A 26,132-nucleotide genomic window follows, 5' to 3' on the forward strand; every position below is an offset into this window, starting at 1 on the left:
TGCTTTTGGTATTTTAGCTAAGACAAATATTTTGTTGTGTGAGATTTTCCTGTGCACTGTAGGATTTGTAGAAATACTGAATTTTAAATGTCACTAGTCATCACTGTGGAAATTACAAAATAAGTGCCCAAACAAGAATAGAGGAAAAACTATAATAACAACAAAGACAAGTTATTCATACTGTTGAAAATGAGTGATGGGTTTATGGGTTTCATTATATAATTCTCTCTTCTACTGCATATTTGTAAAACTTTTTATAGTTAAATGTTTGTCACCTTATATTTGTAAATCTGTCTGGGTACATAGTAACATTTCTGTTTGAGAACTACTATACTCAAGCAAGCATTGATCTTTTCACAAATTAATATATTTATTAGAGTAATATATATATATATGTTTTCATTTATAATTCATTAAATTATGTGAAAAATTAATGACTTATTTCCTTTCTGACTCATCTAATCTTTGAAAGAGCAATGACGAAATTTGTTTAAACTTGATTTGGCATGAGCATTATTATCTGAATCTTTGCCAAATTAGAAACTAGTTATCATTGAATACTTAGAAAGTAAGTTCAATTATGAACTTTGAAATATTAAATAACCAAAATCTTACACAATGAATTGCTGTGTTCTTAGTAGTCAAGCCATTTAAACTCCAATTATCACTGACCCATGCTGCTTGTATTGAATAACTAGCTTATTAATAATTTTGGGCTCAGATAAATAATCGATAACTAATTCTATTTTTGTCCCTCATGGCTTCAAGAATGTTTTGTTGGATCTTCTTTCTTTATCCTTGGTGATATCTCAATCAGATCCCATAATTTTTGAGTCAATTTGAGTTAGAACTGCCTTATTAGTAGTATTTTAAAGTATGGCTTAAACTAAGAAAATAAAAAAAATTAAGGCCAAATTATGAAAATCAATAATAAAGGAGTAGTGAAATACCATAAGTGAAATACATATTATAAAATAATATTATAAATTTATGTCAAAAATTTAGTTAACATAGATGGACTGGACAAATTCCTAGGAAGACATAAATTGTCATACTGACCCCAAAATTAAAGAGAAAATCTTAATAGACTGAAAACAAGTGGAAAAAATTAAGCTATAATTAAAAATTTCCCCATCAAGAAAAAGTCATGCCTTCATGGCTTCACTGAGAAAGTCTATCAACTACTTATAGACCACATAATATCAATTCTTTGCAAACCCTTTCAGAAAATAGAGGAGAAAACATCAGCTTATTCGTTGTTTCTTAATGCCAAAAGTCAATTTAAAACATCAGAAAAAAACCAAAGCATGGGGCTTCCCTGGTGGCGCAATTGTTGAGAATCTGCCTGCTAATGCAGGGGACACGGGTTCGAGCCCTGGTCTGGGAAGATCCCACATGCCGCGGAGCAACTAGGCCCGTGAGCCACAGCTACTGAGCCTGCGCATCTGGAGCCTGTGCTCCGCAACAAGAGAGGCCGCAATAGTGAGAGGCCTGCGCACCACGATGAAGAGTGGCCCCTGCTTGCCACAACTAGAGAAAGCCCTTGCACAGAAACGAAGACCCAACACAGCAATAATTAATTAATTAATTAATAATTAAAAAAAAAAACCAAAGCATGGACTAATATCACTCATGAACACAGGTACAAAAATTCCTTAACAAAATACTAGCAAGTTGATGCCAGAAGCTTATTAGAAAACTAATGTATAATGACCAAATAGCATTTATCCTATGGATGAAAGGTTAGTTTAACATCTAATAATAGTCAATGTGATATATCATATTAACAGAAGAAAGAACAAAAAAATCACATAGCCATCTCAATAGACTCAGCATTAGCATTTGAAAAAATGTATCCATTCATGATTTTATAAAAAATTCTCAACAAATAATGAATAGAAGGCAACATCTTCAACCTGACATAGTCCATCTATAAGAAAACCATAGCCAGTATCATACTCAGTGGTGAAATGCTAAATATTTTCTCTCTAATATTGAGCCCATGGCAAGAATGTCTGCTCTGACCACATATTGACCATTGCACTAAAGGGTTTATCCAGTGCAAACAAATAAAAATAAAAATTTAAAAAGTATTCAGATTGAAAAGAAAAAGTATTTTTTATCAAAAAATGACAAGACCCTGTATGAAGGAAACCCTAAAGAATCCACAAAACACTTATAGATCAAATCAAGTATATTAAGGCTGTGGGATAAGACAGCAATATAAAAAAAGGCCATTTTATACCTAATATACTAGCAAAGAAGAAACTGACATAGAACTGAGAAAAATTCAATTCACAATAGAATCAAAGATAATAAAATATTTAGGAATAAATTTAGCACAATAAAGGTAGGACTTATAAACTGAAATTCACAAATCATAGCTGAGAGAAATAAAATGGATTGCTGATGGAAAAGATCACTGGCAGAAATACAGAGTTGTATAGTCATTTTGGAAAATACATTGGAATTTTCTTTAAACCTTAAACATGAACTTATAAGCCAACAACTCCATTCCTAGGTCTCTCCCCAAGAGAATGAAATGAATGTCCACAAAAAGCCTGTATATGTGAATATGTGCATGGAAATATTATGCATATAGTCCCAAACTGGGAACAATTCTAATGTCTATCTTTTGGTGAATAGATAAACCGTGGCATATCCATACAATAAAATTCTTCAACAATAAAAAGGAACAAAACAGTGATACGTGCTACAACAACATGACTGAACCTCAATTATATTATGCTTCATTGATAAGAAAAGAAGACTGGCATCACTCCTTACTTGGAGTTTAATTAGCTGCAGAAAGTAAAATGTTTCAGTGCCTTTGGGTTTCTGAAGTACAAGAGCTTTCTGAAGATTCCAGCCCCCAGCTGTCAAGTCTTCCAGACTTCCTGGGGCAGATATTAAGAAGAATTCTTTTAGAATTCCTGACCCAGGGCTTCCCTGGTGGCACAGTAGTTAAGAATCTGCCTGCCAACGCAGGGGACATGGGTTCGAGACTTGGTCCGGGAAGATGCCACATGCTGCGGAGTAACTAAGCCAGTGCGCCACAACTACTGAGCCTGTGCTCTAGAGCCTGCGAGCCACAACTACTGAGCCCGTGTGCCACAACTACTGAAGCTCACATGCCCTAGAGCCCGTGCTCCGCAACAAGAGAAGCCACTACAATGAGAAGCCTGTGCACCGCCATGAAGGGTAGCCCCCGTTCACCACAACTAGAGAAAGCCTGCGTGCAGCAACAAAGACCCAACGCAGACAGAAATAAATAAAAGTAAAATAAATAAATTTATTTAAAAAAAAAAAAGAATTCCTGACCCAGAGAAACTCCATTGTAATTTGTTATGCAGCAATGGATAAAAAATCCCTAGTGATAAGAAATATTAAAATATATATTAAAAGGAAAGAAGGGTTCTAACTATGGGGCTGCAGCTGCAATGGGCTCCTCAGGGCACATCGGCCGTTGTGCCAGGAACAGCATTCATTTCCAGGGGCCACGCAGGAACTTTGCCCCAGGGGTCTGCTGCTGGGGGTGGAACTCCCACTTGGTTCCAGGTCTGCACTTCCAGCAAGGTTTCTACTTCCAAGGAGACTGAGGCAGCTATCAGCTCCCACAGTCCCCAGGCCTCTTGGAATGGCGTCACCACCCTTTGGAACCACATGTCACCCTGTTCTGACTCGCAGGGCCTCTGAGCCCACCTACCTGCCCTCTGTGGCTGTGGGTTGGGAATGGGCTGGGGTCTTCTGGGACACGGAGACTGGCCTGGGGGGACCGACTAACAAGTCCCAGGAGGTTGCTGGCAGTTTCTGGAGCTCCCTTTCCCCATCATCGGAAGATGGAGATCACAGCTACTCCCAGGAGTCTCAGCCCCAGTCAGCCCCTGCCTGGGAGCTCCTGGCCCCACTTCAAAGCCTGAACCTTGGACAGCCAGTCGTTGCCGGTGACATCTGCATGGACAAGGTGTGGTCAAGCCAGAGGCCGCGTGGGTCTTCGATATCCTGCTCCCCTGCACACAGGCCCACTGCCTGGGGTGCTGGTGCCTTAGCAGAAGGGCTGACAGGTCTTCCCTCTGGACTTCATTAAGCCTGTTCCAGCGTCCAGCCCATTCCAGCTATATCATGCCCAACATATTCCGGGTGAGCACAGAGGCTGAGAAGAAGCAACTTACCAGGAACTCCAAGGCCCAAATCAGCAGGATGGGATGCCTATAAAGCTACTCACAATTTATTCATTAACTATGTACATATCTATGTGTTCCAGAGAGTATAATAAACCATAGGCATCAATGAGGTATAAGATAAAGTCCCTGATACTAAGAAGTTCACATCTGAGAGGATCCCTATACAAACAGATGAAATACAATATAGTCCATGAGGTCAATAAAATAACATTTTCAATGTAAAAATATTTCTTATTTTTAAATTCCAATTTTGATATGTGATGTTAAAATTTTCTGTACATATCTAAAATATAATTTTTATCCAAATTTCAACCATTAGGTGAAAAGCTCATCAAGTGGTTTTAATTTCTGGAGAAAAATCAGATACTAATTAAGGGAAAAAAAAAGCCTGACATTGTTTTGTATGTGATTTTGATAGAGCAATTTTACTGGTTTAAACTACTCCTAAATAGTTTGATTATGGTAGTATACCCATAAGCAGTTGAAAGTTTAAAATAAAATATAAACTATAACAACAAACTTGGGTTCTATTATATTGACACATCATATAATAGTGAGAAAAATGGTATCATTTCTAAATTAAGTCCATGACTATAGTGGTGTTAATGATTATTATTTCCATGTATACAACACATTGAAGGCTTTATAAAATGGTTGAATATTTATAAGTGCTTCTTTCTTCAAAGTATGTGTTACTTTTCTGCATTATAAGTACTAGTAAGATGTTGCCAATACTAGTATAAATCAAAGATACCTTTCTTTGAGAATACAAAATATTGATAGTTTCATATAGTTACTCAGGGAAAAAAAAGGGAAATATTAAATAGTACATAAACCACCTAGACTCATACATGCAAAGTAACGTATTCATGAAGTGTTAAGAGAAAGGCAATTATTTGAGAAAAATAGGAAAAAATAATGTCTTCAATCCATAATTGAAACCAATGGTTTTATTTAGTCCTCAGAAGTCAACTACACTCTCTGAGTATGTACATGTCTTCATAGTAACATTAAGTTGTTTTATTTCCACAAATCCATGCTAATATTTAGAGAATTTAGCACACTGGTTCCAACATCAGTATCCATTAGATGACCTAGGAATCTTGTTTAAAATGGAGATTTCTTGGCAATAATCCCAGAAATTCTGATTCAGTATGTCTTGAATGGGGGTCCAGGAATACTGTCCCAGGTGATTCTGATTCAGGTAACAATTAAGAAGTTGAAGAACAGTAGTAAAAAAGAAAGGGCCAACCCGCATGCCTATTCTCAAATGTGCATACGACTTACAGTGCCCTTTTGAAAAAAGACTGGCCAAATTAGAAAGAAATGTCTGCGGCTCAAACACTGCAGAGAATCCAAGCTCACCCTTGTCTCTTGATCCTGATGAGGTTAACCTTGGTCACCCAGATGGATACAATGTAACCCAGCCAGCGCTGGTTTACAGGAATGCAGGTCCCTTGCATAACTACCTTCCAGACTCACCAGATGGGGAAAGTTGGAGAAGTGATATATGTCTCTTTGGACATATGTTGAGCTAGGGACATATAGTAGAAACAGCAGAAATGAGGATGGGCTCAAAAACACACTTAAAAAAACTTTGTAATTTCTCCATGTGGTATTTAAGGCTCTGTTTGATAAGGCCTCAGGCTTCCTTTCTTTTCTTTCTTTCTTAAAAATGGAGATATAATTGACATACAACATTATATTAATTTAGGTGTACAACACAATGACCTGATATTTGTATCGATCTTGAAATGGTTGCTTGAAGCAGGGGTGCGAGGTTTGCAAAAAGTAAATGTGATCAAAGTGTACAGACTTCCAGTTATAAAATAAATAAGTCCTAGGGATGTACTGTACAGTATGGTGACTGTACCTAACAATACTATATTCTATATGAGAATAGAGAGGAGATCTCAGGCTCCCTTTCTGAATGCATTTTCTTTAGCCTTTCCTACTCATTCTGGGCACCAATTGTACCACCTTACTTGTAATTTCTCATCTGGACATGAGCTTTAATACCTCTCTGCCTTTGCTTAAGATGTTTCCTCAACCTAGAATACTCTCCTTTCCTCCTTTTCAGTATCTTCTTCATCTTTTAAAGACTCAGCTCAAATGATAATTCCTGTGTGACATACTATGCTTATGTCTTCAAAAATAATTATTTTAATTATTTTTTCTCTTACAGCACTTTGCATTTTGGTTGCATACTTATGAATTCAACCAGATTGTTGTCTTTTTCACAAAATTTTCAGGCCTAGTAGTTAAGTAATATGGTCTCTAAACTTTCTTCACTTTTTGAAAGACTTGTCTAGTTGTCAAGAAACACATCAGGTAGGCAACTTTCTCAAATGGCTCCCAAGAATCCCCACTTCCTGATACCCACATGAGTTACCTCCATGTAATTCTTTGCCCTTAAGTGTGGTCTGGATCTAGTGACTTGCTTCTACTAAACAGAATGGGGGATCAGTGATACCGCTGATGTCAGAAATGACATCTTATCACTTTTGCAGGGGAGCAGAACTCTACTTCAACAAGATAAATCCAGGGAGTCATCTGACTCCTGCAACTCCTTCTTCTTCCTGTCTTTTTTCTCTGCTGATGCCAAGGCTGAAGCAGCAGCAAGAGCTGCAGATCTGCCCCGCGGAGATGGACACGCTCGCCAGATGGCTGATACCCTGAGCAGTGACTGATATCTTCAGGGTTTTTTCCTTTCAACTCACTGGTGACCTTGCTGAGCCAGGCTGTCATCCACCTCCTTGATGCCCACACTGTCCAGGATCTTCTTTATGTCCTTGGTGAAGGCATTGCCGCTAAGGGCAGCCAGCAGGGAGGAGGCCATATAGTGTCGATAGGCAACAATCTTTCCATATACAGGGACATTATCAAAAAGGATCCTTCACAATAAAATCATTCGGAACTCTTGTAGCTTGAGTCTTATCTAGTAATTAACACTTATTGGATAGAGATAGCAATCTACCTGCCTACAGCCCTGGCACACACATAATATTGCACACATATTTCCCTATTCTCATACTTTGAGTCTGTATTTTATTTCTAAAATGCAAATGCACTATAGATTTCTAATAGGTAAGCAGTCCAACGAGCTTAAATGTAGGTGGATAGATAGATAGATGCCAAGGCTAAAAATAATTTCAGCTTAATTATATGTACAATGCAAATGTACATAACAATTTTTACTATAGTTTACTTTAATTATGTATGTATGTAAAAATCACCTTGACTAATTTTACTATTAACTTATTTAAAAATGAAACATAAGGAGGTGAATATGTGTCCCTGTGAAATTGTGTTTTGGAGTGTGAGTCCTGGGCTCCTGTCTTAGCTTGGTCATCATTTGCTGTGTGACAAACGGAAATAAATCTTAGCCTCTATTTCTTCACTCTTACAATGTGGACAGTAATAAATTGAGTGAGTGTATATAAAGCTACTATAATAGTTTGGTTTACTAATTTATAATATTATCACTTGCAATTATTATAGAAACATTAGGCACTTTCTTCTCATTTGGTCTGAGAACACCATTTCATGGCTAACTATTTGGCACACAGGCAGAAGAAACCCTTTAAAAAATTCTACCAAAAAACCTATTTATTTTTGTTTAAATCCTTCATTACTTAATGACCACAGTTTGGTCAATATAAACCTTTTGCAACTTTCCCTTGGAGGCTATATGAGAGTGCACTTAAGTCTGAAGTCTGTGGAATTCAGCATAATTTGCATAGCTATAACTAACTAAAATAATTTTGGGGGTCAGTTTCTATTCCTAAACTGCCCTTAAGAACAGACTTCAGTCTTAGTTTTAACCCACAACCATTAATACTTTTCATGTAAATAATGTTCTATACAATTTATAAAAAATTAGATGAAGTTATGTTGAGCCTAAATTATAGACCATAATCTGTTTGATTTTCTGTATATATGAAGATGATACTACTTACATTATGTTGAAGTAAAAAAAAGCTAAAGCAAAGTAGCTCTAATGCTACATAACCTTAAAAGTTACTCAACAATTTAATCCTAACTCATAATGGTATACTTACACATAACATTTTCCCCAAATATAGCATGCAGTAAGTCTACCACTGATTTTTGAACTCTTCCACAATAGAAGCAATTTATTGTCATCTGGATAATTAAAATTACTAAGAAAAGAAGAATTGTCTTTGGTATCATCCATTTATTTTATAATTATTTAAAAGTTCTAAGGCTTTAATGTAGTTGTCTTTGTCTAATGATATGTGTTATAATAACACCAAAACAAAAAAGAAATTAGAAACATTTGCCTATTGGAAGTTTCTGATAATTTGAATGAAGTGATTTTGGGGGGCTTGCGTTTTTTTAATTCTCAAGACTAGTATAAAAACAGCAAAGCAATAATGCATAAAAGAATTATTAGTAGTCTAATAAAACTATTTGGACCTTGGACTATAGCAACACTGATTAATGACTGCTTTTTAATTAATTGGAAGTTGTTCAATCATTGTACCATTTCATTTCACCTGCGAGTTTTTATAGAAGGGTCAGGGCCAAAACATATGCTAGTTCAACCTGCAGTAAGGTACACTTAAACAATTATGTTCCACTTGGCAGGGCAAGTGTGGGCTATTTATTTCTCAGTCATTCACCATAATGAGAGTTTCCTGCTGAGGCTGGTTAATTTGATCATTGAAAGCAGCCTTATGTATTAAAATATAAATAAAGTTTACTTTCAAACTCTGTGAACTGAAACAAAATAAGACCCACAATAATCTATTCTTATTGCAGAATCTTTAATTACCATGTGATATATACTTAGCCTCTTTCTTTTTCATGGAGGTGTATAGTGTTCATCCTACCAGACTTCCTTGAGGGTTCCAAATTCCACACAGTAGTCTTTGAATAGACAGTGGAATAGACGAGGGTTAGATATTTTAGAAATATTAGCTTGGCAGCCCTTGTGCATTGTGTGTATGTATGGATTATGAGTCTAAGTCTCAGTTCTGCATATGTCCAAGTGAGAGCCAACATAACTTATGAGAATCCACACAATGGGGTTTCCTAATTTGGATTTAGGTAAAAACTACATCCAGCAGGTCAGAGAGGAGCCAGCATGTGCCCTCATTATATTAATAATTAACAAAATACAGTTTTCTAAGTTTGAAGAATCTAAGCTTTTAAGGAACAATGACACTTGCTTGCACTGTATGCATGCATACTCCTCTGCCATTTTCCAAATGTTTGGAGCTCAGGCTCTGACTGCAGGTAGCAGACCTGCCACGATGGGTGCCCTCACACCATGATGATGGTTTTGGTAGCTATAGTAGCTGCTGGGGAGAAAGAGACCTTTTAGAGTTACAGTACAGAGTGAATAGCTAGCTGCAGACTTTCACCCTGAGTTAAGTTACTGGACCTAATACTCCCCCTTCTAAAAATATGCATGTTTTGCATGTGCATTAATAGAAAGGGTAGGTCACACAAGATAGTTTTCTAATGAAAAATATTCTATTATGGACAATACATTTTTGATAAATAGAAAATTTTTGAATAGTCTACCTCTGGTCAGTTATCACTTACTATATCCAAGTTAATTGAGAGTGACTATAATATAGTCGATAGAGGTCTTATAACCCATAACTTAGACATCTCATTTTTACTCTATTTGTCAAAGATCTTAGAATACTAAAGTTTATTTTCTAACCATATTATAGTTAAGCTTTCCTCAGTGTTATGGATGAAGGAAATAATTCAGAGTTGAAATAACCAAAAGCATGAAAAGAATGATGAATAACATATGTAACTGTGATATGGGAGAGAAGAAAGATGCCTAGCATGAAAGGAAACTTCAGGAAAACAAGTTAAAGAGAACTGGGGGACTGCCATTTGGTTCTGTTCTCCTGATAGAATGTCTTCTCAGGCAGCTGACTGGATGATCAGCTCTCAGAACCTAACAGAGCAAGGAGGGCAGATTTGAAAGGAGACAGCATGACAGAGAAAGCATATGGTAGAGGAGCAGGCTGTAATGTACCTGTTCAGCATGACCAGGGTATATGAATTTCCTCAGGGTCTAGTGGACAAAACAGAAAGCTGGAGTTGAGAACTCATGCTATTAATTCATCCAAGAAAGCCGTCTGCTACACAAGGGGACCTGGAATTAAGAAGCTGTAAGGTCTACCACTGGGTGCCCATATCAAGTTCATGGGCAAATGGGATGCTCAGAGACCCCAATACCAAATAACTCAAAAATCACATGAAGAGAGTATTTGGGCAGTCCATTTAGCCAGTCAATTTTAATCCTAGAAGCAGTGGCAACCAGGGGAGCACTCTCTGGGGGGCAGATAAGAGAGATTTATGTGAAATAATGCCATTTGCAGCAACATGGATGGACCTAGAGATTATCAAATTAAGTAAATGAAGTCAGAGGGAGAAAAACAAATATGAGATATCGCTTATATGTGGGATCTAAAAAAATTATACAAATGAACTTATTTCCAAGACAGAAATAGACTCACAGACATAGAAAACAAACTTATGGTTACCAAAGGGGAAAGAGGGTAAAGGGATAAATTAGGAGTTTAGGATTAAAATATACACGCTACTATATATAAAATAGATAACCAACAAGGACCTACTGTATAGCACAGGGAATTATACTCAACATCTTGTAATAACCTACAATGGAAGAGAATGTAAAAAAAGAATATATATATATATTTATACATATACATGTATAATTGAATCATTTTGCTGTACATCTTAAATGATCACAACATTGCAAATCAACTATATTTCAAAAAAAAAAAATCTTTAAAAGAGAGATTTATGCATTTTACTTCTCTCTCTCTCCTTTCTACTCCAGCTGGAGAATCTTTACCTCCATTACCAAGGAATCAAAGTTCCAACTTATGGTGTCATTGAGTTCTTCAGTTATCTATTGTTGTACAACAACAAATGACCACAAAAATATAGTTGCTTGAGATAATTACAATTTTAGTATTTCTCCCAATTTTGTGCATCAGAATCTGGGCAAGATTTGGCTGAGTATATATTCCATTTCACATGGTAATGATGGAGGTTACATTGTGGTATTCAGCTAGCAAGCTGCCTGGCTAGAGGTTGCAAGATGGTTTTACTTACATATCCAGCGCTCTGGCAGGTATGGTTAGAAGGCTGAGCTGAGCTGGGATTGGCAACCTGACCACAACATGTGACCTCTCTAGTATGGCAGCCTCAGAGCAGTAGTCTTCTAACATAACAGAAAAGTAGTCCAACAAACAAGACAGAAGCTGCATGTTCTTTTATGCTAAATTTACCTTTAATAATCAGAATAATGTAAAAGTAATGAAATCAGCTAAAGGCATCATTAAGGCCCGGGAATAGGTGTCTGATTATGCATGTTTGGAAGCAGTTTTTGAAGATTAACAAAATTGTTTCCCATTTACACCCACTGAGTTGAGACGGACCAAAAACCCCTCAACAGAAATGTTCACAGTTAGCTTCTCCCTGCACTGAAAGGTGACATTAGCTGTCAGAGTACTTGTACCAGAGGCACGAAAGAAAATAGGAGGAAAACAAAATGAAAGATACTCAGAAGGGATTTCCTCAAATCTTTCAAGAGAACCTAAGCAGAAGGACTGGTACGATGCACTTCTGTTACAGACAACTATGTTGATAGCCAAGGTCTCCACTCCCACCCTCATCTGTTACCTTTGGAAGTTGTGATAATATCCTGAATTGTCCAGCCAAACACATAAGACCTATAATCACTCTCAGTCTAAAGGATTCACTTCTGGACCAAGCAGAAACCAACACAAGGAGTGATTCCTAACAATCCTATAGATTCTGAGTGAAGAATTGCACTTGAAGAATTGCACTTAAAACTCCTGTATATTTCACAATGATGTTCGTAACAAAATACATTTTAATGAAAGGAGAGAGAGAGAAGAGGGGTGAATTTAAAAATGCTCTCTTCAATTTCAGAAAATATTTCAGAAAAGATGATTTCATGTGATGGTTATTTCCTCCTGCCTGGTCTGTGAAGCTCTCAATAATATATACAGGGATGAAGATGTGGAAAGATGGAACTCCGGTGGATTTTTGAGGTTACAGGGTGGAAAAGGATGAGATCTCACCATGAAATGCACTGCTAGATATTCATGCAGTCCTGCAAACAGGGCTCACTGGCAGTTGTCACAATTTTTCTGAACTTATGCTATGAAGAAAAGGAGCCAGTTTCTAAGTTTCCCCAAGAGACCACTTGGCTGTCAGTCCGAAAATGAAAACGCCTCAGCAGGGATTCATTTAAGAGTGTGAAATCCAAAGAACTGCAGTATAACATTGATTCCGTCCATGCCATACTTACTAACTTTACTCGCAATTATGGAGAAATTATACTGCGCGGTGCTTTCTCTGTCTAGTAATTCACTAGTAGAGATGGTTCCTTCAGTTGCATCTATTGTAAAGTAGCTGTCCCCATCACTCTTCCAATCTATGAAGTACCTGTATATAAAAAAGAGTAGATGCAAATGTGCAATGATTACACATTAATCATGATGGCGGTCAGGCTAACTTGACACAGTTCCTTATTTTTCTTCCTGCAGCTATTACCTACCTTGCAATAAAGAAGAGTATAAATGACAGCTTCTTTATTGCAAAGTCAGTATGCTCAAGGGGAAACTGGAAATAATGAAAGATTTAGTACTCCTGCTGTTCATATTATTTTAGGGCCTTGACACCTTGAAAGCTCAGCAGAGACTAAAATTCTAAAGCTGACCATTGATTTCCTTAACCTGCTGAATATTAAAACTTTTTCAAGCAGTAAAATATTCCTTAATGGTGACTGTGGGAAGAGCTGGGGGTGGGAGAGGCATCTGGAAATAGCTACAAAGAACTGAGGTCAGAACACAGGTAGAGTCTTCGTTTCCATGGACAGAAAAAAAAAAAAACAACATGTTAGGGAAACTAAGGGGAAAATTTTTCACTGACAATGGGATAATTGTACAGAAATATTTCCCTCGAACACATATAAAAGGGCCATGGTTGTTTTATTACTCTAAATATCAGGACAACTTTCTTAAAAAAAAAAAAAACCCAAAAAACAGTGACCTTGGCTAATAATGTCTCTTTATCTTCTGTATTAGCCAACCTTCCTGATAGTAACAGATGTTACCTTCTTTATGTGAAGCGGCTGGACTATGAAATGCAAGAAAGTGAATAAAAGACATATTGCATTTGTATAAACCTTTATGTAACAGTGGATATATAGAGTGATATATGTAAAATTATTTTCAAACATATTTTCAATCATCATATTAATGGACATTTTGAAATCTTTCCACGTGCCAGGTATTGTTCTATATATTTATATATGTTAACAAATTCCCAGAACGACCCTAAAAAATGAGTATTACTAATCTCCCCATTTTACATATGAGTAAAAAAACATATGTTGAAGTTCACAAAGTTAGAAAGTTTTAGAGCTGATATTTGATCGAGGTCATCAATGTTTTCCATATAATTATTATAAGATAGTCTTACCAATTTTAAATGGATCATTTTTAAGTGGAAAAGGGCTCTGCTAATCAAAAGACTGAATGCACAATATGTTTATCACCATTTCTCTGGCCGGGGAATCAAGGTGAAGTCCTTACAAACAGTGGCTGAAACAGATGACATCATAGTAGTCAGCACATCTAAATCCCCAGGCAGTCACAAAAAGTTAGTTAAGACATGTGTTTCAAAATTGCAAGTTATAATTTTGACAAACTGGTTACCTAAAACTGGGGCAGTTTGCATATCATTTTGGCGCTAGATCAAAACTAGTTTGCCTTTATAGGTGACATTTATAACTTGTCAATATCTGTTAGTAACTGATAAGATCAGAGTATGAACCAAGGTTTTTATCTGCCTTTGATATTTCTGTTGTTGATTTATGATAATGCATGCCTTATGAGTTCAATATAACATGCTATCTCATAGAAATGCTTTCAAAAATTATAAATGAACTTAAGGTACATTTAAAACTCAAGGAGTACAAGATACAAGGAGCTTAATTCTCTCTACTGTCTGATGTCCTTTTCTGAACAAAAAAGCATCTTCTCACAATAACCCTTTTCAGCACCATTATTCAACTTGAGCACATGCCTAATTTAAGAAGCAAATTGTTACTGAACCTCCTTCGTGACTATAGCATTTCTAAAGAATTGTTGGTGTAGACTAACGATGGTTGGTGTTTAATTGTAGAATTCACTAAATATTTGTGGAGTGCCCACTGTGCACTAGACATTGTACTAGGGTTGAAACACATAAAAAGTGGTAAAGTAAGATGCCCACTAATAAAGAGTCTAGTTGGGGAAACACATATAACAGATGATTTTTATGCCTGGTAGAAAGACAGAAAAGACACTACAGGAGTGCAAAGAAAAGATGCCTGGTTCAACACGTATTGATTCAGGCAAACCTTCCTGCACACGGCGTGTGGCTGACATTAGAAGGCTATAAAGGAATTATTCATGAGAAGAGAGAGGCAGACAAAGTGAGGAGAGGAGGAAAGGTATTTCAGGAAGCTGCAACAGCAGTAGCAAAACCATAGAGTTTGTGTGGGAAAATATAAGCTGTTGGGAAATATGGGAAAATATCTGAAAGGCACAATAACATGAAAAAAGATAAGTGATTTAGGTCAAGGAGGGTCTCGTAAATTCTATTAAGGAGGTGGGACATGATCTTGTGAGTAATGAACACTTCGAAACATATAATTAGGGTATTGGTTAAGAGTTCATCACTTTTAGGGCACAGGGTGGATGTACTTGAAGGGGACAAGGCTGTTAGCATTTCCTGTAGACCAGAATCTTGCCAAGAGACAAAGATAAGAGGCTGGAAAGATATTTGATTCAATGGGTTGTGAGTAGTTGAAATAACTAGGGCTATGCAGGCTGAAGGAAAGAAGACATAAAACATAAAAAGGCTAGCCGCCTTTAATTTGATCCGGACACTCATGTGAAGCAGGTGTTAGATTTACTTGTTATGTTTCAGTGGGATACAGATAGGACAGGAAAATGGAATCTATAGAAATTAAGATTTTGGATAAGTATATCAAAGACTTTTTTTTTTTTTTTTTTTTTTTTTTTTTGCGGTACGCGGGCCTCTCACTGTTGTGGCCTCTCCCGTTGTGGAGGACAGGCTCTGGACGCGCAGGCTCAGCGGCCATGGCTCCCGGGCCCAGCCGCTCCGCGGCATGTGGGATCCTCCCGGACCGGGGCACGAACCCGCGTCCCCTGCATCGGCAGGCGGACTCCCAACCACTGCGCCACCAGGGAAGCCCCTGTCAAAGACTTTTTGATGTCAGAGTTGCACAGAGTCATAACGGGTTTCCTCAGAAAACCGTAAAGCTCCAGGACTACTCAAATATTGACGTCGAAATAGTTGGTGCAGATGTGGTGGAACAAATTTAAGCGTGATTGGAGAGTCTGAATGTACCTTGCAATGCTGAGATTCTGTAACTATTTTCCATATAGAATGAAATCTACTTTGCATGGAACATACTTTCTAATTATTGTTTCCTATCAGCACTCTGTTCTAACCTTAACAAACATATCCTACTCTGAGCTCTGCAATAAAGCCTCACTTTTCAAATATATGCTTACTTTTTTCCTAAGCCTTATTTTTAATAATAGCTTCATTCACATACTATACAATTTCCCAATTTAAAATGAACAATTCAATCATTTTCATATATTCAAGTTGTGCAGTAGGTGGTAGGTTTTAAAACATTTTAAACTTATTAGTTCAAAACTTTTTCATTTAATTCATTAATTGGGATAAGCTCCAATTTTCCAGAAATTTCACTTCTATAGGATAAAAATTGTGATGGTGCAAGGTTTCTGATTTCTCCTCTGCTACTTTCTTTCACATTAAGTGTATATTTTCTAGTGGAATGTTAATTCTTTTAATAATGTTACACAATATTTTTGAGTTATTTTCTTATTATCTGCTCTAGATGTTACCATATGCAGCTTAACTTAGATTCAAATTTATATTAACTTAATTCTAATAAAATATAGAAATGTTACTCCTAGGTAGCCATGTGCTATTATATATCTATACATATATGTAATACATATATTGTTATCTATAGTACACTGATACAGTAAAAAATACAATAAAACATTGTTACTTAGTACTTTTATTATTTTATGTCTCTTAAAACTGAAAAAAATAAAGGAAAATATTTTGGGAAGAGCTAAAGTTCTCCAATCCTACGGGCTCTCTTACCCTGGGAAATTCTCTGCGTCACTGCTGCCGGCAGTGGATGGAGGAATGATGGTCTTCTCATTTTGACTCTATGGGAGTGGAAAAAGCAACATGAGGCCCCATATTATCAGCCTGCCTGCCGTAGGGCCTCTGCCCTGTGAGTGAAGTGGAGTGAGTGGAGGAAACAAACTGCCAATCTCAACCACACTCACCAGGAATTTCGCTTCTGGAAACTCAGAGTTGGAGAAGATGAGAAAGGCTGGCATCCTGCCCCTCCTGGTAAGATACTGTATCCCATGATTGAGAGCTGAGGAGAGAGGAGCCATGTTTTCTCAGCCATTCCATGCAGAGTCCAGAGAGAAATCTCTATCAGGCTGAGCTGGGAAATGGGAGTGGAAGGGAAGAAACAGGTCTGGGGTCAAGTGCCACAGTCTCTTGATGTTCTTACCGTGTTTTAATAAATCTTCTTGAATAAATGTTTCTTCATTTGCTATATGCTCTTAGGAAGTTTTCCAGAGACCGTATATGATTGTAATTTTTAAAAAATAATTTTCACCATTTATGCTGTTTAACTGGGAGCATGTCTGCAGAGCTTCTCATGCTGCCATTCCTTAAGTAGAAACTCCATCAGTTTTTGGAATTCCTTTCTTCTTTTCTCATTTACTCCAATTAAACTGCATGATATTATTTAAAGCTCTTCTGCACGTATTTGCATTGTTGCAAATCTCTGCAATGAATAGGTCCTTTTCTGATGCTCATAGCACTCAATTGTTTTGCAGATTTTGGCAAACATAAGACAGATTATATACATTTTGAGACTGTGATTGTCGTTCTTACTCAAGGCCCTTTAAATTACTTGAGGTTACTTTATTCATCTATGTGTTGCCAAGGACCTGGGACGTTATTTGCACATTATAGCATCTGGAACTTAAACACTATATTGAATCAATGCACAGATCCTATTCTTACTACCTATATAATAGTTAAATATTGCTACTTCAACCCTATTTAGGGTTTTAGGAATGTCTTATTTAGGACAACAAAACCTTTCTGGTTTGCAGAGGACTTTCTCAGTACTAGTGCTGAATATCCTGAGATTCAAAAAACTCCTTGGTCCCAGTAAAAACTGTGACAATTGATCACCTTACTTCTAGTTAATTCTTACAGCATATTTTACAGTTTAGAAAGCTGAGTCAAACAGAATCTATGCACAATGAATCATTACACACCCACAGTTCATTTTAAATTTAGGTCTATCTGGTAATGTGTTTAAAAACTCAAGAACTTACTTATTGCATACATAAAATAATGTGCCTATCTCTGTTTTATCTTTCTATCTATCAACCAAAATCCAATATCTTAGAAGGTGAGCAAGCAAATTTCATTTATTTAGTCATTTCAGTCTAACACTGACATAGAGTTTGCATTCCATAAATCAACCACCCCTGAGAGGCAAAGAAATAGATATAGAATTAAGAACATGAACTTTCTGGAGAAAGAACTAGGGTGATATACCGGTTCCTTCACTTACCTTGTGCAGTTAGGTTAGGAATCTCATTCCCTAATGTCTGTTCTCCTTGTCTTCTGTAAAATTTGGGAAAATAATACCTACCTAGCAATATAAAAGTAAGTGTGGTATAGACAAAATGAGATAAGATATATGTACCTAGGTATGGAATCATTCATGTGGGGTGTGTACATGTAGGTATGTGTATGTATATATCCTTTCCTCCCTCTCTCTTTCCACATTATTGATTATTTTGTATTATTTTTCAATTAAAAAAAAAAAAAACTCTTCCTATCACACAAATGTGTGCTTTGTTCTAGAACAAAGTTGTGACATATGTAGCCTTCAAATTTAAAACACCTGAACTACGAAGCCCCCCAACCCCAAACACCTGAAGTACAAACCATGGGCACAATAGCCAGGCCTTATTTCTTACAATGCTGCTTTGGTTCTCATTCACTATTTTCTGGCGCCTAGTTTTAATCTCCATCACCTTGTGATGTTTGGTACCCCTTCCTCTGGATGTTATCCTCTTAGAAAGCTTACTGCCTTCTTAGCTGAACATTTTCTACTCAGTAAAAACATCTTCAGCATCTTCCCATAGCCGGTTAGACTCTTAACACTAGGTGCTGACATTTTCCTAAGGTCCTACCTTTGTGTAACTGGCTGATCCCTGTGCCTGGCTGAATGATAAACATTAGACAATAGCCATATTCTACTGTGGTATTTTGCCCACTATAGCAATTAGGAGACATAGATAGGATGTGGCCATCAATGAACTGACAATGAAAACACTCCTACATTTCCTGGATATTTTCAGAGAAGACATGACCTGGTTATAAAGTGTCTAGATCAGTTTCAGGAGAATCACCATCCCAGAGTTAGCCATCACTGGTTTACTTTGGGTTTGCTACAGTCCACATTCAATCTAAGGGTAGACTGATATCTTAATTGCAACTAATCACGTAACCAAGCACGACCCTATGAGGATTTCCCAAGATAGACTCCCACCCATGTCCTCCAGCTGCCTTTTGTCTGTAGAAACACTTTACTCAAAGAATAAATTTAATTAGAGAAGTGAGAAAATACAGAAAGAAAGGAAAGCAGTCAAGCAAGACAAAATAATGATAATACTTTGGCCATTAAACAAAGTCAAGGATCTTCTGAGCCAAGTCCTTTAAGCTGTTTTGCAGATACTGAAACCCCCAGCAGGTAGAAGAAAGGAACTGCATGCTGCCCACAAGCACGTAGACCCCAGACTGGTTGGAACCAGAGGGTTGATGATGCTGACTCGCAATTACCTCACCACCAACCAGTCAGAAAAACGTCCAAGAGCTAATCACACACCCTGCAACCCCATTCCCTCACCCTGTCTTTAAAAACCTTCCCCTGAAAGCCTTCCGGGAGTTTGGGTCTTTTAAGCACTCGTTGTCCTGTACTCCTTGCTTGGCTCCCTGCAATAAAGCTATTCTTTTCTACTTCATCCAAAAATCTGTCTTGGAGATTCAATTTGGTGCTGGTGTACAGAGGCCAGGTTTCAGCAAAAATCACAATATAATATAAACTGTCTAATTTGGCCCAACTCCCCAGTTTAAATGAGTATAACTTTTAGGTACATACTGTGTTTGAGTCATGTTATACTTACTTGGTGAGTAGATGAAATTCAAATTAAAAAAAGATGCTTAGGATAGATATATGATACAAATCTATAGTTCATAAAAAGTATGCACAGTGACTGTTGATAAGAAACCTGTTTTAACAATTCAATGGAAATCAAAAATTAATGCATTAACTTAATCTGTGCAGAACACTCGACAGAGAACAATTTTATTATTTTTCTGAAAATGAGTTTTCAGAAATGCCTTAAAGTTTTGTTCTCTTCATTAGGTAAACACTCCCCCTAAAATTGTTTCTTTTAATTTGCCTAATAGCTTTCTCACAGTTAATGGAAAAGCTAACTTTGACCCTGTCCCAATTCTCAAACATATTTTGTAAAATAGTACTTGATGATACAGAGTACTTTAAAAGTATTACAAAAAAATAAAAATAAAAAAATAAAAAAATAAAAGTATTACATCTCATTTTTTAAGCAATAATAATGTTGAGAGTAATGACTCAGGTCAAGGTAGGAAATATTTTGTCCAGGTTCTAATAATAGATCAAAATCTCTTTACTCTTCACTCTTTGCTAGTGTTTGTTTTTTAAATTTTTTTGGGTCTGGTGGCAGATAACTAAATGAAAGTAAATTCAGTTCAATAAACACTTTACTAAGAATTTAAGCCACATACAATGCTTAGATTGTAATTGCTTCATCAACATCGCAATTAAATTGTTTTCTGAGGAATCCTAATATGTTTCTCTCAAACTTCCTTAAATAGTAGTTGCTAATTTCCTACTAGTTCCTTTTAGTTTTGTTTTTTCCTAACCCTCCTCCTCATTCTTATTTTCCTCATCACAGATTACACCTTAGTTTAGATAGCTCTGTTGTTTGGTTTAAATGTTTGATGAGAAGTTAAACACTAGATCAAATTATTAAATTAATAAAGGCAGAACTATTCTGTCCTTAAATTCTATTTGGAAGCATGTGATACGAATAAAATAGCTCCCTAAAGAAAAAGAAATACACTATAATCTACATATTATTAAAATCATAGTTGCTATACTTTTCCTCAAAGTTGCTTACACTTTCCTCATTCTGGGAGTCTTTTTTTAGTTATTTTTTAATAGTCATATGTGGTCTGCTGACTGTGTATGATCTTATGTTTCTAGATGTTAACCCTCGTCTGCTCCCAAAGCTTTACACCTGGCCTTTGGTTTATTTTTCAGAGACCTCAAAGCAGCTTCCTCTAATGGAAAGAAAATAAAGTTTAGGCAAATATTGATTAAATATGGGCTCTGCACAGGGAGATCAGCTCGGTGCTTTGTGAACACCTAGAGAGGTGGGATAGGGAGGGTGGGAGGGAGGGAGATGCAAGAGGGAAGAGATATGGGGACATATGTATAACTGATTCACTTTGTTATAAAGCAGAAAATGACACACCATTGTAAAGCAATTATATTCTAATAACGATGTTAAAAAATATATATATATATATAATGGGCTGTGCACTTAAGAGCTTAGATAGCAAGCATGTCATGGCAGTTTTCTCATTATTAAAAATATGGACAATAATACCTGGGTAAATAAGTAAAGAATGTGATTATGCCTTTGCTCAAGGTCTTCCCATGAAGCCTTGCCAAATTCTTCTAGGAAGCATTTATTGCTTCCTTATTACAATATTCTTACTTCTTTCATCTTATTTATCTATTTCAATTTGTATTAACAGTCTTTCTCAAATGAGAAAAGCAAAATAATTGTATTTTGTTTTCATGATTATACAGAAAGTTTCTTTAGAGTAGGATTGAATTTATTGTTCTATCCATAATATCTTGTACTTGCCTGTATGCATTTAATTATTTTATAAGGGCATCTAACTTTTCCTCTTAATAATGACCTGATCACACTCACACATGGAAATATTTGTTTTATATATTTTGAGTATTTAGACATATTTATTCTGAAGTCTTTTTATATAGCTTTATCACAACTGTTCCCTTGAACTGAATCAAATGGCTGTCGTTCCTAATCAAGTTAGATTTATTTACTGTCACTGGAGGCCACGGCCAAATGTCTCTGAAGAAAGATACCATTTTAACTAGAGTCATTTACCATTTGATACCCAAATATGGACACCATATTTGAAAGAAAGATTTTATTTACTGTTTTGTTTTGGTTTTTCTTTTTCTGGTAACTGATTTTTCATTTTCTCCTGTGATTATCTACTCTTTAGCTTATTTTTCTCTGAAAATTACTCACATTCTCTTATTAAATAATATGCGGCAGCTTATAAACTGGATCCTGATTATTACAATATTTTCCATGGAGAAGGATTTATATCTATTTATTATATATTTAAAGTAACTAATCTTTAAAAAATCAAAATAATTTTAAAATTTCAAACAACTGTGAGAAAAGGGCTATTCTCTAAGAGCATGTATATAAATTATAGAGAGAAGGGAAACAGCTATGAAATTTGCACTTACATAGAGCACTCAGCACTTTGAAAGAAAGCAAAGAAACTTAATCTCTAGCAGGTAAAATGTAAACCCAAAACATTTAAGTCAGTAATAAAGATCACAGACTTGGACATTCCTTCATTCTTAGGAGCTATGTGAAGCATAACAAGATAGCCTCAAAAACAGTTCACCATCCTAATATCTGGACACGCAGCCACTGTATCATTAGAATACTATAAAATATCTTAACATAAAAGCAAATTCATCATTGGCTACCAAGATCCAATCCTCATAAAAATTAGAGCTGTAGATCTGTATCACAAATCCACTGGATTTTGTCAATAAATTCTTAGTTATGTCCAAATCGTATAAGGACTTTGTAGTTGTCTAGAAAAATGAAAGGTAATAAGTAATAAGATTTTTTTCCATATGTACAAAAAATGTCAACAAAAGAACGGTACATTTTGTTTCTATATTTCCAGCCTGAACAATGTCAATTTTCTCATAGTTGAATTAAACATTTTTCAGATTTAAAGTTATTGTAAGGTTTAAACCAGGGAAACCTATGTAAGTGTATAGAATTCTTGCAGGTATATAATAAGGCCCATAGTTATATCTTAAAGAATCAAATATTGTACATTTTTTACTGACTTGTTCTGAATTTCTATTTTGTTTTAGAAGCTACTAAAAACTATGAAATTTATTTGTATTTTCAACAATCCTAGAATTACAAAGCAACTCAAAAACCCAGATAAATATTTAGATTAACCTTTAGCAGTAGAGCAATTAGTATTTTGACCTTTAGAATCTGGCTGCTTATGTTCAAATTATTTTTCCATCTTTACTGAAGACATGATTGGGTCTTCCTGGGCCTCAGTTTATACCGCTGTAAAATAATAGCTGTGATGTTTAAAGAACTGTGACCAAAGGGCTCAGCCCAAAGACACATACAAATAAGTTATTACAATGTCACTATATGTTGTTAGTTAATTGCCACTGAAGCAAACAAGTGTAAACTTGTTCATCTTGGTACATGTTCCTTGCAATAGTTCCTCTTATGTTGATCATCATTGAATACATCATTCGAAGGAGAAAACAAAATAAGTTTATTTACAAAGGAATTTCTCATTCTCCACAATTAAGTTAAATTCTCCATCAACAACTTCTCAAATGAGTTACTCTTAAATATTCAGTTGGTATAAATGTACAGGGAATGCTCTTTTCTCCAGTGCAAACAAAATAAGCAGAGTATACTAGTAAAAGTACTTCCTTTCTTTAATATTGTTCAACTGCAAATACAATCCCATTGTAAGAAGGAGATTCTGATGGATGAATAATTTGATAAGCACCTGTAGGAAGCTTACATATCGTCAATTGTTTCACTGGAAGTGGCTTCTGCTGAGTTTCTGGGCAATGGTTAAGCAGGAAGATTAAGGAGAGATTACAGATATGCAAATCAAGTCATTGATATTAAACAACTCAGAACTAACATTAAAAAAAATCTGAAAATGAGGTTTACCAAATCTCAACTTTTTTCTTTACCTTTGTGCCACAATTCTATTCCCTCCAATTAAAATAGTTTCTCATCCTCTATTTCATCTCCTTCATCTTAGACTTTTAAGAATGTATATTTTGGAGAAAAGTCCTAGACCAGATGTGTCTCTTGCAAATATTCACAATGTGAATGCTAACTGAAAGAGATAAGGTAAGCAGTACTCAAAAAGGATTAACAATTTTATCTTAATACATATATAACCTTATGGGTAAAATGTTTTTTCCCAATTGCTATCAGAACTTTCAGTATTTTTTTAAGAGAACAAGCCATAAGAATAAATTATTTTGCTCTCTGTTAAATAATAGAAACTAGAATATGAATGAGTAATTAGAGTTATACCAAACAAGTAACTGGACTCTACATATGAAAGCATTTTTAAAGCTCACCTTACAAAAAGCATGTTCGTCTCTTTATCAGAAACTATCTTTCATGAATTACTTAATTAATTCTAAGTGGAGAAAACCACTGGCATTTAACAACAGCTAGGAATAAATACCACTGAAAGAAATATTGTAAATTTTTAGATCATTTGAAAATGTATAGAGAACATAAGTAGATAAAAAATGCAAAAAATGTAAAATAAAAAGAATAGAGATATTGTGTACAAATGGTAGACAAGAAAGAAAAAGCAGATAGAAACTTATATTATAAAATATTTCAAAGAAACTACAGGAAAAAAATAAAAAGGAGTGTGGAATTTAGACATTGCAGTAGTAGCTAAACATGTTAACATGTGGGGAGTTTGCCCTAGTTGACTTTTTCACAACTGTGCTACACTTAGTGTTTAGGACTCAAGAGAGAGAGAATTATTTTTTGAAGTTGAATTTTGTATAATGTCTACTTGCAAATGCACTGATAGCATTTAGCTTCCATTAATTCTATTTATAGAAGCTAAGGAACCAAAAGGCCATTTTACCAACAACAAAAAAAAAAGAAAAGTATATTCCTGACTACATTGTGATAAAATAGCATAAATTAAGACCTATAAAGATTATATCCAAACACCCTGGTCTACAGACCCTTACAAAATAAAAAGACCTATTATATTTATATATCTAGGTCTAGATCTAGATCTGCTTATAATCAATTAAAAATTATAAATGCACACATAAACATACATAAACATTCTACATTTCATTAACCAGTTGCTTTATATATTAGTATAAATACATCAAGAAAATTTTAAAATTAAATTAATTTTGCATATAGTATTTGAAAGAACAAGGAAATATTCTTAACTCTCCAGCACCCCTTCATTTTCTGCGTTTTGAAGATGGTGGTTAAAAAAGTAAATATATATTTATGCAATAAGCTAAAAATGACAAATACCATGATAGAGTTATATAGTGTCTTTAGTGAATATGAAAGATGTGTAAAAGACAACACTGATAAGAAGAAAGAGAAGTGAGTTAGAATAGCAATGAGGATGCATGTGGTTTTGCCACCTAAAATGGCAGGAGTCTAGGATGAAGGCCATGAAATAGAGGGTAAGATACTGTTTTAATTGGATGGAATTTAATTCTGCGAACAAAGGTAAAGAGAAAAGTGGAGTTTTGATGACCTTCATTTTCATATTTCTTAATTCTAGTCCTGAGTTTTATAATATTTCAGGTTTGCATATCTATAATCTCTCCTTGTCATCCACAGGTAACCATTGTCCAGAAACTCAGCGCAAGTTAGACTCAGTGAGACAATTGAGTATGTATAAGCTTCATACATACTCTTAACAAGTAATGTATCCATCATAATCTCTCTTTTACAATGAGATTGTATCTGTAGTTGAGAATATGAAAGAAAGGCAAACCTTTTGTTGCTTATTTGTATGCACTGGAAAAAAATAGCATTCTTAAAACTGAGCAATATGAAAACGAACAACCCAATTAAAAATGGGTGGAAGACCTTAACAAACATCTTACCAAAGAAGATATATTGATACAAATGGCAAATAAGCACATGAAAAGATGCTCCACATCATATGTTATCCGGGAAATGCAAATTGAAACAACGATAAGGTACCACTACACACTTAATAGAAAGGCCAAAATCCGGAACACCAGCAACACCAAATGCTGTCAAGGATGTGAAGCAACAGGTGCTCTCATTCATTGATGGTGGGAGTGCAAAATGACACAGCCACCTTGGAAGGTAGTTTGGTGGTCTCTTACAAATCTCAACATACTCTTGCCATCTGATCCAGTAATTGCACTCCTTGGTATTGACACACAGGAGCTGACAATTTATGTCCAGGTTAAAAACCTGTAGATGGCTATTTATGCAGCTTTATTAGTAATTCCTAGGACTTAAAGAACACTCAAGATGTTCAGTAGGTGAGTGGATAAATAAACTGTGGTACATGCTGACAACAGAATACATTTTAGCACTAAAAAGAAATGAGCTATCAAACTATGACAAGATATGGAGAAAGCTTTATGTAAATAGTAAGAGAAAGACGCCAATCTGAAAATACTGTATGACTCCAACTATATGACGTTGTGTAAAGGCTAAACTATGGAGACAGTGAAAAGGTCAGGAATTGGTGTGGGGAGGGATAAACAGAGCTCAGAGGATTTTTAAGGAAGTGAAA

The 26,132-nt window shown here is 35.6% G+C and overlaps 1 protein-coding gene across 3 annotated transcripts in view; it reads right to left on the reverse strand.

Moving 5' to 3' along the window:
- Window positions 1-26,132, reverse strand: part of LOC114892337 (cadherin-12) — a 990,049-nt gene that overhangs the window by 14,845 nt on the left and 949,072 nt on the right. For all 3 annotated transcript variants that reach the window (XM_029217108.1, XM_029217109.1, XM_029217110.1), the window contains one exon: window positions 12,544-12,680. In XM_029217108.1, the coding sequence (XP_029072941.1) occupies window positions 12,544-12,680 (137 nt within the window). The remainder of the gene's footprint in view (window positions 1-12,543; window positions 12,681-26,132) is intronic.

Source organism: Monodon monoceros, unplaced genomic scaffold (assembly GCF_005190385.1).
Source record: "Monodon monoceros isolate NGI ecotype Baffin Bay Population unplaced genomic scaffold, NGI_Narwhal_1 Super_Scaffold_12, whole genome shotgun sequence".
Lineage (NCBI taxonomy): Eukaryota > Metazoa > Chordata > Mammalia > Artiodactyla > Monodontidae > Monodon > Monodon monoceros.